At 53.0% G+C, this 14,642-nt stretch overlaps 5 protein-coding genes across 5 annotated transcripts; 2 read left to right on the forward strand and 3 right to left on the reverse strand.

Annotated features, from left to right (window-relative positions):
• Window positions 1-214: 214 nt before the first annotated feature.
• On the reverse strand, window positions 215-4,181 carry BDP55DRAFT_548602 (uncharacterized protein; the record flags this gene model as incomplete). The annotated part of the gene is made up of 4 exons (XM_060568856.1): window positions 215-1,956; window positions 2,007-3,562; window positions 3,612-3,978; window positions 4,043-4,181. The coding sequence occupies 4 exons, from the start codon at window positions 4,179-4,181 to the stop codon at window positions 215-217; spliced, it is 3,804 nt and encodes a 1,267-aa protein (XP_060431722.1).
• A 1,419-nt stretch (window positions 4,182-5,600) lies between these two features.
• On the reverse strand, window positions 5,601-7,451 carry BDP55DRAFT_658418 (FAD binding domain-containing protein). The gene is made up of 2 exons (XM_060574476.1): window positions 7,060-7,451; window positions 5,601-7,008 (listed from the first exon to the last, which is right to left on the reverse strand). The coding sequence occupies exons 1-2, from the start codon at window positions 7,078-7,080 to the stop codon at window positions 5,779-5,781; spliced, it is 1,251 nt and encodes a 416-aa protein (XP_060431723.1). The 5' UTR covers window positions 7,081-7,451; the 3' UTR covers window positions 5,601-5,778.
• Window positions 7,452-9,601: 2,150 nt separating this feature from the next.
• On the reverse strand, window positions 9,602-10,620 carry BDP55DRAFT_548621 (twin-arginine translocation pathway signal; the record flags this gene model as incomplete). Its single annotated transcript, XM_060568860.1, has 2 exons — window positions 9,602-10,391; window positions 10,463-10,620. The coding sequence occupies 2 exons, from the start codon at window positions 10,618-10,620 to the stop codon at window positions 9,602-9,604; spliced, it is 948 nt and encodes a 315-aa protein (XP_060431724.1).
• Window positions 10,621-10,854: 234 nt separating this feature from the next.
• On the forward strand, window positions 10,855-11,472 carry BDP55DRAFT_75696 (uncharacterized protein). The gene has a single exon (XM_060580771.1). The coding sequence runs from the start codon at window positions 11,077-11,079 to the stop codon at window positions 11,407-11,409; it is 333 nt and encodes a 110-aa protein (XP_060431725.1). The 5' UTR covers window positions 10,855-11,076; the 3' UTR covers window positions 11,410-11,472.
• Window positions 11,473-12,850: 1,378 nt separating this feature from the next.
• BDP55DRAFT_75702 (uncharacterized protein) lies at window positions 12,851-13,927 on the forward strand. Its single transcript, XM_060580774.1, has one exon. It carries the CDS (start codon window positions 13,099-13,101, stop codon window positions 13,774-13,776), a length of 678 nt encoding a protein of 225 aa, XP_060431726.1. The 5' UTR covers window positions 12,851-13,098; the 3' UTR covers window positions 13,777-13,927.
• Window positions 13,928-14,642: the final 715 nt, after the last annotated feature.

Raw genomic sequence — 14,642 nt, forward strand, 5'->3', positions numbered from 1 at the left:
GCGCGGTTTCTGAAATCATGGGCACTTGTGGAAACCCAACTCGGATTCGCGGAAGTGATAGGGGCATGGGTATCAATTAATTTGGTAATGGGCGTTTTTCTCTGGGCGTGCGAGTAAATCATACCCTCTCAGGCGTGTCCGAATCAAGTTCATCAATGTGAATCTTCTCATCTCATCTTTACTTTCCATCCGGTCTTATTTGCTCGTCTAACGCTCACAACCACGTATCACCTCCCCGTCCCGCTTTCCCTCTCCCCAGCAGCCTTCCAAGCAGACCTTTCCTCGGTTCCGTATCGCCCTTTCTCAACGCGGAGAGTTTCACGGGCACCACAAAGGGATCAAGCTCGATGCCAACGTGCGCGCGCCCGTCTTCGCCGACGTACCGACCAAAGCTGAACGTGGCGCTTCTCTCGAGGCTGCCGCCGGCGCCGTCGTACTCGCGCACCGCCCTGCTGGGCGCGAGATAGGCGAGGATGGACCCAATGGTCGTGGGCATGCGCGGGAGGAAGTGCTTGATCGCCAGGCCGTAGAGCGCGATGGCTACGACGATATTGATCGCCAGGACGACGAGGCTGATGACGAGGGCGGTGGCGTCCATGAAGATGCGCGTCTCCGTGGTGTGCCGAAGGCCAGATATGATTACGGGTTCTGGATAGGTGTCGAGGAAGTTCTGGTTGTTGCCGAGGAGGAGGACAAAGATCTGGCGGTAGACGGCTTCGAGGGTGGGGATCAACGCGGTGGCGTTTGGTGGGACGGTCGGATCGAGGAGGTTGGCGTAGCCCGGTTGGATCTTGAGTAGGTAATTCATCCAGTCCCGGGAAAAGCTATCGTTGTGCCAGTTCGTTTGAGTTGAGAATATGAGCCGGTTGACGTAGGCGGATATCGCATCCGTGTGGTTCGTCGAGAGGGGATAGTCGAGCGTTGCCGAAACATCGGATGCCCGGGACGCGTTGATGATGTAGCCCTGCCAGTCCACCGTGACGTCGAACATGGCCGTGGCGAAGACGGGTTCACATATGACGAACGTGCTTGCCATCTCTCCGTCCCCCAGCTCGGTACTCTGCGAACGTTTCGAGCTTGTTGTCGAGTTTGTCGGTTTCGTGATGTTCGAAGCATGAGAAATTCGCGACCAGCCCATGAGCAAAGGGGTCTCGCAGGATGTCAAGTCATAGGATTCGTCCAACGTTTGCACAATCTCCTTCGAAGCCGGCCCGGGGAAGATGTCGTATTCGGCAAGTGTCATGTATTTCGTATCGAAGCTTGTACTGCAACCCTTCACAGCCTCGTCGTTCCTGGTCATTGTGAAATTTAGTTGAGGCGCTTTCCTTGTCGTGTTGTAAGTTCCAAAGTCAGAGCAGGATGGGTTAGTACTGAAGCCCCTGGTCCGCGCCGTAAACGTGGTTCCGCTCGTCTTATCTTCGTCCTTGGGGACAATGTTGAAGGGCTGAAAGAAGTAGTCGTGGTTGACCCACGGTGTTAGTGGCGTGTTCTGAGACACGTTGTTCATGAAGATGTAGAAAGGAATCTCGTATGGTGCCGAGTCTGCAAGGGTTTTGCGGGTTTCCGTGTAAATGGATGTGTTGTTCATTCGAGGCATAAGTGATTGTTGAAATTCGTAAGGAAGCTCCATATCTACTGGCTTTTCGTTGAAGAGACCACCGAGACCAACAGCTAGAAGATTGGATAGCAAAGCTAGCGTGCACATGGCCGTGAGGATGATGTGGCCCGACTTGGCCGCACGCCAGAAAACAAGTTGCGGAGGCAGAGAAGTGTATCTGGCATTGATGGAGCCCTTGGCGGACCGCTTGCCGGACCACAAGTCCTGAAATGGCTGCAGTATGCAAAGAAGCCTATTGACGAGCACCCAAAAGGGCTCCAGCAAAGTTGCAAAAATAGTTGGCACGTAGTTCTCGAGAATTTGCAGCACCTCGAAGCTTGCGTTCGGACGGACGATTCCTGAAAATCTGGTGAGCTTTTGACTTTACCACAAAAGTCGTTCCCCAAACCTTTGTTGCGCCTCTCTAGCAACTTGAAGTAGACTAATCCGCCAACAGCCGCTATCATCGACAACGTAACCATGGCACCAACATCTTGGCGTAAGGCCATGGGCTTGACCGGGGAGTAGTGGCCGACGGAGAAGGCGGTGTCGGGCTGGGCCAAGCTAATGGATCGATCCTCGGTTGTGTTGTCTCGGGTATCGACTACTTTGATGACCATTTGCCCTGAACGACTCTGGCACCCGCAGAACAATTTGAATCGTAAGTCCTGGAAAGACTGTTTTAGATCCTCCTCAGGTAGCGCTCCCTTTCCAGCAAGCTTGTCGAGAAGTGTCGTGCTGTTTTGACAGAGACTAATCAGTGATCCCAAAGAGGCGGGGTCCATCGTCAACCTGCTGGGTGCCCTGTAGCCGTGAAACCATAAGAGTATCGTGAAAATCCCGACAATGACTAGCATTCCTTCGACCACAGCGGAGAAGACACGGCTGACAATGATACCGTGCAGCTCGACATCGATGTTTCCGATAGTGGTGTTTGCAGCCGCGGAACGTTGGAGAACCCGCCTGAGTGCGAGAGAGAAGAGCATCTTGTGTGTCGAGTTATAAGCGTTGCCCAAGCTGGCCTCGTCCCGATATACATCGAGTGTCTTGACGTCCTTTTGTGAGCCAATAGCGAACCCTGCCATCGGGGCCATCGGCCACTTGATACCTAAGTTGGCGACTTGCTGGTGCTGTTCCAGTAGACGGGAAAACGGGAACTCTTTCTTACCATCTTTCGGGGTGTTCATTTGGTCTGTTAACACGCCGGCTCCTAGTAGATGCTCGAAAGCTGTCATGTTAAACTCTGTTTCCAAAAGTCTTTCCCGAGGACCCAGCGGTACAACCGAGTTCTCCAAAGGGACGAGATCGGCAGCCCTGATGGAGGCATTGACTGGTTGCTTGTAGTAGCTGGGTTCGCAGAATATGGCGGTGAGGTTGATCTCGTTCTTCTGATAGTCCGAGTGACCCCACGTAGCTAGAAACTGATGGCCTGCCGATTGCTTTGAGCATGTGGCACCCAGAAAGTAGTCCACCCACGAACTATAAGGATAACCTATGTACAACATCTGGTAAGGGAACCTGTTGTCTCCGTAGCTGTTGATCTCACTGGCGTTACAACCACGGCCATTGAGGAAGTCGTGGTTTTGTTTTCGTGGGGCACCGTTCATGTGCACTTCCGCAGGCCAACATTCCAATTGAGTCCAATACTTAGTGGTGGATCCCGTCCAATTGGTCGAGGATCCTTGGATAGCTTGACTCTTTGTGTCAAAGGGGAGCAGCGTGTATTCCGGAGTCGTGTAAGGAGGTAATCGCTGGCTTAGCCAAGTCTGGGCATAGCCCTCATTGAGAATAGTTACATCCATCAATCCAAAGTGCTCTGAAGCTGGTCGAAGAGTCTCAGTAGCAGATATGTTGACTTGCCGTCTTACATCAACTGGGCCGGTTCCAAGTATCGCACTTTGGAGGGGTGTGATTACCCAGAAGATGAGGACCATGACCGTTCCGCCGTAAAAAACTGCCCAATGTCTGCGTTGGGTGAGCCCACATCTCGTAAACGTTTTAAACGCAAGCTTACCTTCTCTTGGCCGCTTTGATCGGAACGAAGGCGATGAAGTCGTACGGGTAGTCCAGAAACATCGACTTCTCTGCCGTAGCGCCCTTTGGTCTTGACATCTCCAGCCATGGTTGCATTCGCTTGACGTCAAGGTCAATCCAGCTCCAGAGCAGACTGTATATGACGGCAACGATAGTGGGTAGGAACAGGTAGCAAAAGTTTGCAAAAGCCGGTATATCGTCGGCTGACTTCGAGAGGGCGAGGCCTCCTTTCGACTGGCTTTGTTGGGCGAGTATCTCGATGATGACCGCAAGAAGGAAGGACGTGAACGCGAAGGAGAAAAGAACTGGAGCACTGAGAGTCAATGGCTTCCAACCGTGCTTGTGAACTATTGGATACCTGTGTTAGCTCGCAGCATTCGACTTGTGGTTTATCCCCGTATTCTCTCTGACCTGTTTCAAGACTGCATTCGCTATCTCGAGACCTTTGAAACACGAAGGGCAGTGAAGCCTTTCGGCTCTGCTTCTCAGGTGAGCCATCTTGGTTGTTGAGAAGCTGAGTCTCATGAACTTCGGGTCCCTTGATGCCCATGACTTCAATGGACAGTGGCCGCAGGCAGTAAAGGAGTAGAACGGAAGGACCCTCGACTGTATTCGGTTGCGTAGTTGTGTAGCTCAGTTAACCAGAGCTCTTGCAAGAGACTCAACAACCCTTGGAAAATGAAGACTGAAAAGAAAAACCCGCCCAAACTAGCTCTCAACAAAGGAAAGAAGACGGGGAAGAGAGAGATGAAAGGAACCCAAGTCGGACAACCTCTGTTCCTGGCAGACGCAGCACCTTAAGGGAACGAGACTGACAGACTCAACCCGACAGCTTGGGTCGCCGAAACAGACTAAGAGGTTAACTTGCTACCAACAGCATAATCCTCAGCGCGGCAACGAGCCGATGCGCATGATTTTGAGCCGTTCCTGGCCTCGAATACTACATCGCGCCAACAGGATGTGATGGCGTCCAGGGATCGTGCACCAACTCGGTGCTCGACGGGGGCCCTCGACCATGGGTATTGAGGAATGAGAGGTGATGGCTAAGCGCTGAAGAGATGATCGAGGGGCCGCGGCCCTGCGGGGGCTAGACCAGGACCTAGAATGCCTTGCCACTGCTGAGCTCTTGCAAAGTCATGATTTTGGTTACCAGACTCTGTTTTGTCTTCTTGCGGTATTGCTAGTCTGCCTAAACAGTTTCTTCGTTTCACATACTCTGCGAGTTGACAGAGTGTTGACAACAATGGATAACACGAGTTGGGTGAAGAAGGAAAAGAAGTTGACAGGGGTAGAGACATTCTGTCTGCAGTGACAATTTGGGTTGCAGTGAACCATCAGGATTAAGCGCCGGCGAAAATCGCTTATTGGGGCGCTGAGAATAGGTGTGGGCCGATGGTCCATCATGGCAACTCCACTCCTCCGAGCGAGTTATGCAATTGTGCAAGGTCAACATAATCCTTCTCTCGATACCTTGAGCAGCTTGTGCAAAACTGAAATAGACCTAGGCTAGGCTCATTGAAGACAGTTGAACTGTGATAGTAAACTGACGTTGTTCGTATTGTCGGGCCGATCCCGGAGGAACAGGAACGAGACGGAGCTTGGCCCCACCTGCTCCGGTGTGGTCCCCTATATGGGGCCGATCGGTCGGTCGGACCCCCCGAAAGCCACGGGGCTTAAAGTACGGCACTGCTGATATGATGATGAAACAAGGGTGGGAGAGACTCTAGGGCACCGAAGTTGAGGGATGCTTCGGCCGTTACGGGATGTATATAATATGGACCAACAAACTAGTTGATTATTGACCCATAGTTATCCCTCATAGTACCTGAGTGAAGAATTACCAAGCTGCAATTTCGTTCTTTGCAGGGACTTTCACACGGAGACATCATCCGCACTTAGAGATAGTATGCTAGATGGGAAGACCGGTAAACCAAGAGATGGTAACATGCTAAACCCTTTGCCTACTTGACCTGGTGTAAGCTATACGTTGCTGAACCGAAGTGTCGTGAGCTTAGTCCTGTAGGCGTACAGTTTGCGGGATTGTGACACGCTTGACAAATGCCTTGGCATAGATACTGTCTCTCAACCCTATGTCCAAAACGGAACCCACTCCACCGAGGCAAATGGCTCCTGATCGACGCCCCTCACTACTGACCATTCACCTTCTTATAATGCTGCGTAAAATCATACCTCACCTCAAAGCTCCCCATCATCAACTCCTTCATAAACCCCGGATCCTTCTCTGCCCGCACACACATCTGCATAAACCCATCCCTCTCCAACCTCGTCCCCGGATCCGCATCCGACACCCTCCTAAAATTCTCCTGCGAAATCGGGTCGATAATCGTCTTCCACTTCTCCCGCCTCTTCTCGCTATACAGCTCGAGTATCCCCTCATCCGCCACCCCGTCCCAGATCCCCGCAAGGCAGTCGTACAACCCCCCGACATCAACGAACCCGCCCGTGATCCCCAGCCCGCCCCAGGGATTACACAAGTGCGCCGCATCAGCCGCCAACATGAACCGGCCCTCGCGGAACCGCGGCGCGCACCGCTGGTGCATCTTATATGGCGCAAAGTTGACCACTCTATACTCATCGGGCCCCGGGTGGCCCGGCAACATCGTCCTAAACTTTTCCTGCTGGCGTGCCTTCAGCTCCTCGTGCGAGAGGTTCGGCTCCTCGCCGTAGGTCACGCGGTACAGCCCGTCGCTCGTAATCTTGGCCGCCATGAAGAAGTGGTCCGGGTGGATGATGAAGTTTGCGTCGTGGAAGCCGAATTTCCCCGCAAAGTCGTAGTATGTGTTCGTCGCGACTATTTGTTGATCCCACGTCCAGCCGGGGTACTCGTCTCCAAAGAGTCCCTTGCGGATGGCGCTGTTGGCGCCGTCGCAGCCGATAATGTAATCGGCCTCGATGCGCTTCTTCTTCTCCTCCTTTCCGCCGGGCGTCTCGACGTCGACCCAGGCGCGGGTCTCATCCTGCCCGAGACCGACGACGCGGTGTTCCCAGCTGATGGTCCCGTTGTACTTGTTCAAGAACTCGTCGAGCATGAGCTGGTCGAGCTCTTGCAGGACGAGGCAGGTTGTTCTCAGATCTTGGCCGTCGACGTCGCGGAGCACGCCCGAATCGAACCCGGTGATGACGCCGTGGTCGTCGAGTCGGCGCCATACAAACTTGTTCAGCGTCATGCCGCGGCGGCGGACTTCCTCCAAGATACCTGCTCGCTTGAGATCGGGAATGGCGGCGGGACCGTAGTGGGCGGCGCGCGGTTGCTGGTCGAGATGGTCCTGAGCTTCCAGGATGTGAACGGGGATGCCGTGCTTGGAGAGCAGCAGGGCGAGGAGGAGGCCGGATGGGCCAGCTCCGACGATTACGACCTGCTCGCTTGGTTAGCAGACAGTTCTTCTGGGGGAGGCTGGGCAATCTACCTTGTTGAATTGGCGACTCATCTTTAGCTCTAATTCTGTAAAACTAACAGTTGCAAGTCTCTTATGGAGTGAAGAAGAAGGTGAAGGTTGTCGTATGGACCCTGAATGTTATGGGAGCCGACCTGACCCCGCAAGCGGGATCGCATCGTGCCGGACATATGTGCCAGTTATGCGCCGATGCAACGGTAGTTTTCCCCATCGCCGGGGTGTCATTTCGAGAATATTTACCCACCGGCTCCATTTCACGGGTAGACTTTGACCCCGCAGACGTCACCACGCGAGAGCCGAACTGCCAGACGGAAGCTGGATGAGGGGCACGCGCGGGGTTGAAGATTCGGCAGATCATTTGTTTTTAGATTAATTATTCGTACATGGAAGCAATACAGATCGGATGGGGTTCTCTTTTAAACTTTTGCGCTAAACCTGGTTTTTGTATATGCCAAAGGATGACTTCCAGGTAAAGTCTCATACTATAGGCTCTTGATGAATATTAGACGACCTTGGCTTGTGTCGTCATGTATGTCGATATTCCGTCGGGCGGGACATGATCCTGGCCGGCTATAAGAACCTCGGCTGCGAGGGAGGCCAGTTTTCGGGCACCTCATGAGAGTGCTTTCCGGAGAACTAATGGCTGGAATAACCTCTTCTATTTGGTGACTATTTGATGTGTATGAAAGATGTTGATTAAATTGCTCCGATGCGGCCGCTTGCGTCACAGAGCTCCGGCTGGAGTCTGACGATTTACCGGGGCCGGTCGGCCCCACATGAGCATCATGCAGCGGCACCAGTCCCGGTAAGAGGTATGCGCCCTTTCTAGACATCATCGACCAAGGCAGTTCACTAGCTATCTCGAACTAAGGCGGTAAGTAGTACAGTTTTGACTTCTGAGACAATGTTTTCGAGAAAAGGTACTGCTTAAGAGCAACTGATCAAAGTCGGCGGGTTGAGGAAATAGTCACTGAAATCTGTGTCATCAAAGTTAATACGCCATTATGAACAGCGTATACAAGGTTCCCAAATTGGAAACAAAGAGTTTTTTAGGGCAAAGAAGCGGTAAATAAATGATCAAACACCAGAGGTAGTGATTTTGAAAACTAGAAGACATTCATCGATATTGCTGCCCCAGCCGCGTGTACTCACTGTTTTACTCACTTGATATTTGTCATCGCTAATGGCCAATGACTAGCGGAAATCTATTCCACGAGAACGCTCAATGAATTACATGGGGATATTGGAACACGAACGATCACAGTTGCGTATGATAAAATACTATCCGTCGGTCGCTACTTCGGACTTATGCTTTGACAGTCACCCAACGAGATTATATCAATGTTCACTCCTACTCTCTCTTTCAAATGCAAGCCCAAGTCAAAACATTAGGGGAACATTGCACCCACGATAAATACTGAGACTCCGCATAAGCCAAGGCAATAACTTAACAGATGCCTTCCAGTCATTTCGACGGCGCATAAGAAACCAAGAGGCCCACAGTCGCACAGTAAGCGTAAAGGTAAGCGTATCCGAGCCGGAAACAACAACCGTGTCTCGGATCAGACTGACTCGAAAGAAGGTTTGACGCCGAGTCGACGACGGTGTAGACACCGACTTTGCGCCGACTCGACGTCGGCTCGGCTATCGATTCCACCCTCTCGGCCAGCCTTACACCCTAGAAACCTAATCTCATTCCCATGGTCATTCATCTCCTAGGGTTCACTTTTGCGGCTCTTCGCCTCAGCTCACCACCTTTCACCATCGCCGACAATGTGGAACCTGTGTTGATTTAGCAGCCTCTGCGACTGTTGAAAGATAGCTTTTTGATTGCGCGCTGGTCTCAGTTGTACAATTTTCCTCGAAAACTCATGTTGACTTCCCAAAATCCATCACTGTCATATTGTCTCTCAGTAGACTCATCATCTGGCGCACAGAGGAAGGGGGGAGGAAGATGCTATGTACTGAACATGTTTCAAAAAAATCGTGCTTTATTCTGCTGGTATCATAGAATTCTTCCGTTTGCCCGAGGCACGATTTTTCCTGGCTCTTTTCGCCCTTCCGTGCTGTTTGTACCCGTGTCTCTTCGAAAGACTATGGGATTTGATGCGACAAATGAAAAGTAATGTAACAAAAAAGACTCTTTGAGATGATGATGTCAGAAAAGAAAAAAAGAGTTACCAGTTAAACAATACATAAAAGTCTTTGGTGAGACTCCTGAAACCCCGTTGGGAATATATATAATATGACCATCATATATACAGGCTATCTATTCAGCCAGAGAAGTGAAATGTTTTTCGATCGGATAGTGAGGTTGGAGGGAGCGAAGAGTCAGAAAAAGTAGGAAAAAAGAGGTCGACATTTTCGAAAAACTGGCTGATTTGACTCTGGACTATCCAACTTCCGTTGTCGTAAAGCGAAGGCATCATGCGCTTTATTCCCCCAATTTTTTGCTTTGTTTTTTGACCTTCGGGATTAATCAACGCACACCCGTCACGTCCTTTCAGCCCACCCATAACCGGGCGACTGCAAACCCCGTACTCTCAGAACGCGCTTACGAGATGGTAAGCACCATGGGACCGGCCACAATGATGTCATCGGTGAGCGTGCCAGCCATCGGGGCATTGTTGGTGAGGGAGAGGTAGACGACGCCACTGAGACCCTGGGGAACGACGCAACCAGTCTGGGGGTTGAAGGGGGTGAAGGCAGTTCCACCGGGCTGGATGCCACCAGTGGTGAAGGCGCAGGCCTTGGCCTGGGGTGCGGCATCGGACTGGAGCATAATCGGGGCACCGACAGCGACGGCCTTGGGGTCGGCGGGGGCGGTCATGGTCAGCTTGGGGAATGGCTGCAAAGCCAAGTTGGATCCCTGGGGGCAGGAGACGATGAAGGGTGCGGCCAGAGAGAAGACGGCGCGGACACCAAGAGGGGCGTCGAAGGCCTGAGGAATGGCGATCTGCTTGGAGGCGGCACGGATGAAGGTCTGGTGGCGAGCCTCGATGGTGAGGATAGAGCCAGCAGCGCCGAGAATGGCCTTGTCCTTGACAAGAGGAGCGGCGCCAAGGTAGGCAGAGACACCGACATTCTCGAGAACGCCAGCAGTTGCGACCATGCCCGCAGCATTCGTGAAGCCGAAGTTGTACTGGCAGGGCTGGACGGGCTGAGTGCCGGCCTGGGCAATGGCGGATTGCAGGAAGGAGACGTGAGACAGCTCAGTAGCACCGACTTGTTGCAGGTCGTTGACTTGCTCGTTGGACAGACCAAGAGCCTGGAAGTCTTGTGCGGGGAACTTTTGGAAGCCTTGCTGGTAGAAGGTTCCCTCGAGCCATTCCAAAGTAAGAGCGCTGTGAAGTCCGCGTTAGTCCTATTGCTCAAATATCTTATGTCTCATGACAAATCTCCCGGTCCAACTCACAATTGCAGGATATCAATATCCGTCAATCCAGCAGCCCCAGCTCCAGCCTGTTGCCTCTTGGCGAGGTCGTAGATCTTCATCTGCTCGGAGTTCAACTTGGGGCCGAGGGGGGCGGCGGTAGCCACTGCGGCCAGGCAGGCGACGAGAACGGACTTCATTGTGGAAGGCATGGTTGATTAAGGTAGGTTGTGTGATTTCAGCTTTGCTCGCCCTAGACTTTCTTTTCCTTTTCGATCGGCTGTTCTTCCGGGACAGAAATTCGGATATAAGATTGTTGTCGATCGGTGCCACCTGGGACGGTCGATGAAGTGAAAGATTAGAAAGAGGTATTAAGAATGTCGTCCGAGGGAGTGACAGGTCGTAGGTCTCGAAGGGAAAGGAAAGTGTAAGCAAAACCGGTGGACCAGGAAAGCAGACCAGCGCTTTTGGAAGTTTGAAGAAATTGACACACAGTGAACGGGATGAAGAGGAAAGAAGAGAGGGGCGGGAATAGAATGGTGAAGGTGGGAAACAAGCGAGCAATAAAGAAGGTTCACTTTGGCCTCAGAAGGATAAGGTAGGTAGGTATCTTGCCGCTCTCCCATGGCGTAAGGTATCTCGCCGCCCACACACGCATGGCCTTTCTCATGTTCTGCTACTCGGGAGGGGTCGGATCGACTTGGGTCCTTGCTGGGGATTGTCTGCGGCTAGCTTTCTTTCCGTCGTCGGTTCACACGGGAGCCCACAATGCGGGTAACAAGATTACGCTCGACCCCAAAGCTTCAGACCCGGCAGGGGTACAGGGTACAGTAAGCAGGAGTTTGCAATCTGGTGTTGGGTGCTGGTATCCGTACTGGGGGAGGAGTCCAGGGCACGCCGCAAGCCGCAATAACTGCAGCGCTTGCCTGGAAGAGCGTGTGTGTGCGCGCACGCGGTGCGTATCATGGAAGACGGGAAGGGGGATCTAGCGGGCAAGCCAAGTCAAGTGGTGGATGGTACCCCTTGCCAATGGCGTCAAGGGGGGTGCATGGTAGGAGAACATGATGAAAAGTTCAGATGGCAGCGAGGCTTGCCCTCGTCCTTCGGAAGGCCCCCTAGGTACGAAGCAGGATATTGTGTGAGTGGGAGGGCGAATGTGAATGTGAGTGTGAGTAAACGAGGCAGAGGCGAGACCAAGCAGCGTGGGCACTGGTAGGCAGGTACAGCAAGCAGTAAGGGCTGCGGAGTAAGGTACGGAGTACCCTCTGCATGTTTCGTTTCGCTGCGGTCCAAACAAGCTCAACGAATCGGCAGAGACTTGATGGCGCAAAGCACCAATCAGACAACACAAATCTTTAGAAAGAGGGGCCAAAAGGGATTGAGCAAGGGACTTGTTCAACTCCTTAGATTGGGATGAAGCCCGTTTCCAGATGCTGCAGCGACCCCCCTGCCGAGCTTGTTTTTGCGCTTCTTTTTTACCCGATGACTTTTTGTGTAATGCAAGGGTCCTGCGGGCGGTGACCCCACCGGGAGTCCTGGAGGATCGTCTATGTATGGTCTGCGAGGTTTCTGAGGGCCATCGAGGAGGCCAAGAGGTGGACGTACCCAAAGGCCCCCTCGCTCGCCACTGTTTTGGCATTGCAGCCGAGCCAACTTTGTTGCATCGTGACCCCCAGCCAAGACTAGACGTTGACCCGGGTCACGGACGGGCCGTCGACCGAAACCATTGTGATACGTCTCCCACGTCAGAAACCCCGGTCCGTGAACGCCCAGACCACTCTATCACTGGCTCCTTCCGTACCTGAAGGCAATAATTGATTGGTCGCCGTCCGGGTGGGGTCCTTCCCGGCAGAACCTCGCTGGGCTTAGCGTGGGTACGTACCTGGCCATCTGCAGGAACGTTCTCTCGGTAACGTCTCTTTCCATTGCTCAACCTCGCTTTCTGAGCCGCCTTTCTTCGACTTCTCACATCGGTCTCTTGCTTCCGTCCATCCCACACCGCCGAGGCCAGACAATCACGCACCACTAAATCCATCCATCCGACTAATTGCGTTACTGGGCAAGGCTGCTGGCATTTATCCAAGTCCGCCCCGGCGTCGTATGCCGCCGCTATCCTGCGACACGGAGACGATGCTCATTTCCACTGCGATCGACGCCTTTCTAACGTTGCCAACTGTATGACAGAGAATTAAGGACTTCAGATCCTCCTGTCGCCTCCCACCAAGGGTGTCACGCACCGTTGGTCTAGGGCCATGATCTGCCAGCCCTGTCTGCCAGAGGTTATCTGTCTTGCATCGTCAATCGCAATTCATGATCTTGACAGCCAGAGCACTGGCCTCGACTGGCCTCCTAGTTGGGTTGACTCGAGGGTGTCTAGCTTTCTAACCTGGCTGGGCCATGCTAGACCGTGAGAAACGAATGACCACCAGCATGCACTCGTGACCTGGCTTTCGTGGAAACGACCGCAAAGCAACCCCAGATCTAGCCTCCTACCTAGCCTAACGCCATCAGGCTCCTCGCAGCTCACTAATAAACGGCTGTCCCAATCTCGAGGCCTGCTACACGAGCGCGGCTCTGCAACCAGAGCACTGACCTCGTCACCTTATGGACAGCCTGTTTTCCGGCCTGGTCCTAATTCCAAACCGCCTCAATACACTAGCCACTTAAGCTTATCGGCAATGGAACACCTCAAGCTGCCCGCGAGCTGCCTCGGGGCGGGGACTAAGACATCCAGTGTTCCTCGCATGTGTGGACAACATCAGGCTCGGAAATTTTACTCGGCAGCATCCAATAGCTGGGCCAAAATATGCTCTCTAGCCACATCGACCTTCCATCAGGCCACGGGATCCAAGTCTCGACTTCTAATCAGTTCAATCTTCTTCTTTTCTTTCAGTCCATCCCAACGACTCGACACCGGATGGTCGCTAACCACACAACCAGACCCGTTCTCCCATGGCTCATTTCGGCAAGCCAAGACCTTGCAGGGCTTGCAAACCGTTTCAAAAGCCTTTGGAGGCTCAAAACCATTCTTTTCGTCCCAACTCGCCATCTATGAGCAAAGGATTGGGAACCCATCCCATCTCTCTTTCGCCCAGGGGCCTGTCTGGACCAACTCGAGCAGGCTTTCATTCCGTCTACCCGTGACCCGAGTCGTATGGGAGCCACGACCGCCACGCTCATCATCTCTCCCCTTCAGTCGTTCCCATCACTCATTCCCACCCGCCAGAGAAAAACCTCCGAAAAGCCGCCCCATTCGCAAGCTCACCCCTGTCGTCAACCTTTCGAAACTCGAGTACTGGCTCCAGTTTGCCTTGCTTCAACCAGTACGACATCATAACTCCAGCATCGTTTGCTAGCGTACACCATATGCGCGCGTCTGACACAAACGCAACCCTTTCGTCGTTGCCTTTCTTTCTCTCTACACCGCATGTCGGGCGCAGTCCCACTTTGTGGACTCTCCCACTCGCCTTGTTGTCTTCGGACAGCTAAGCATCCCTTTCAAGCCTTTGGAAACAACCATTTCTCCTTTGCCCCGCTGCCGTTTGGGCCACGTCCTACTCGGAGAGAAACGAGCAGAAGCAACTCTCCTCAGGTTCCGGCTTCTCGGTAAGTAGCGCGCTGCGCCTTCAATGCCAATATGCCAAAGGTCTGTGGGCAATGCCTGAGAATGGAATGTCGGGAGCCCGGAAATGTCAAGCAGCGGTCGACAACGGCTCCGGTCTCTCGATCCTACATGAGCCGGCCTTGGCAAATTCGAGTCTTTTCTTATCCAACGGGCTTGTCAAAAAAAAAAGGATCTCCCACTCTATCTATGTGAAGACGACGATCAAGCCGGGCCATGCTGCTTCAATCCGACGAAAAATTTAGTCTCCCGTCCCTCCCCCCATCCCCTCCCAATCGCGCCCCTGGCGATCGCCGCGCAGATCTCACAGGACATCAGGTAGTCTGAACTTTGGACTCGTTGCAGATCCCCCGTCGTGGAACTCGGAGAGGGGGTTAGAAATACAACCCTAACCAGGAGTTTAACACGGAGTGGCCAGGGGGATTCCCTCTTTATCGGGGTTATAATGCTTCCATCTCACCCTTTGCTCCCACAACTTGCGCCGTAAGGTCGGATTAGAAACCTTGCCCAAGTTTGCCCTGCAAATCCTACTCATGCTACCTACAGGCCAAGGTACGAATCCTTTTTTCAGTCAAAAAAAAAGAAAAAAGAAAAAAAGCT

Source organism: Colletotrichum godetiae (assembly GCF_030913485.1).
Source record: "Colletotrichum godetiae strain CBS 193.32 chromosome Unknown BDP55scaffold_13, whole genome shotgun sequence".
NCBI classification, from domain to species: domain Eukaryota; kingdom Fungi; phylum Ascomycota; class Sordariomycetes; order Glomerellales; family Glomerellaceae; genus Colletotrichum; species Colletotrichum godetiae.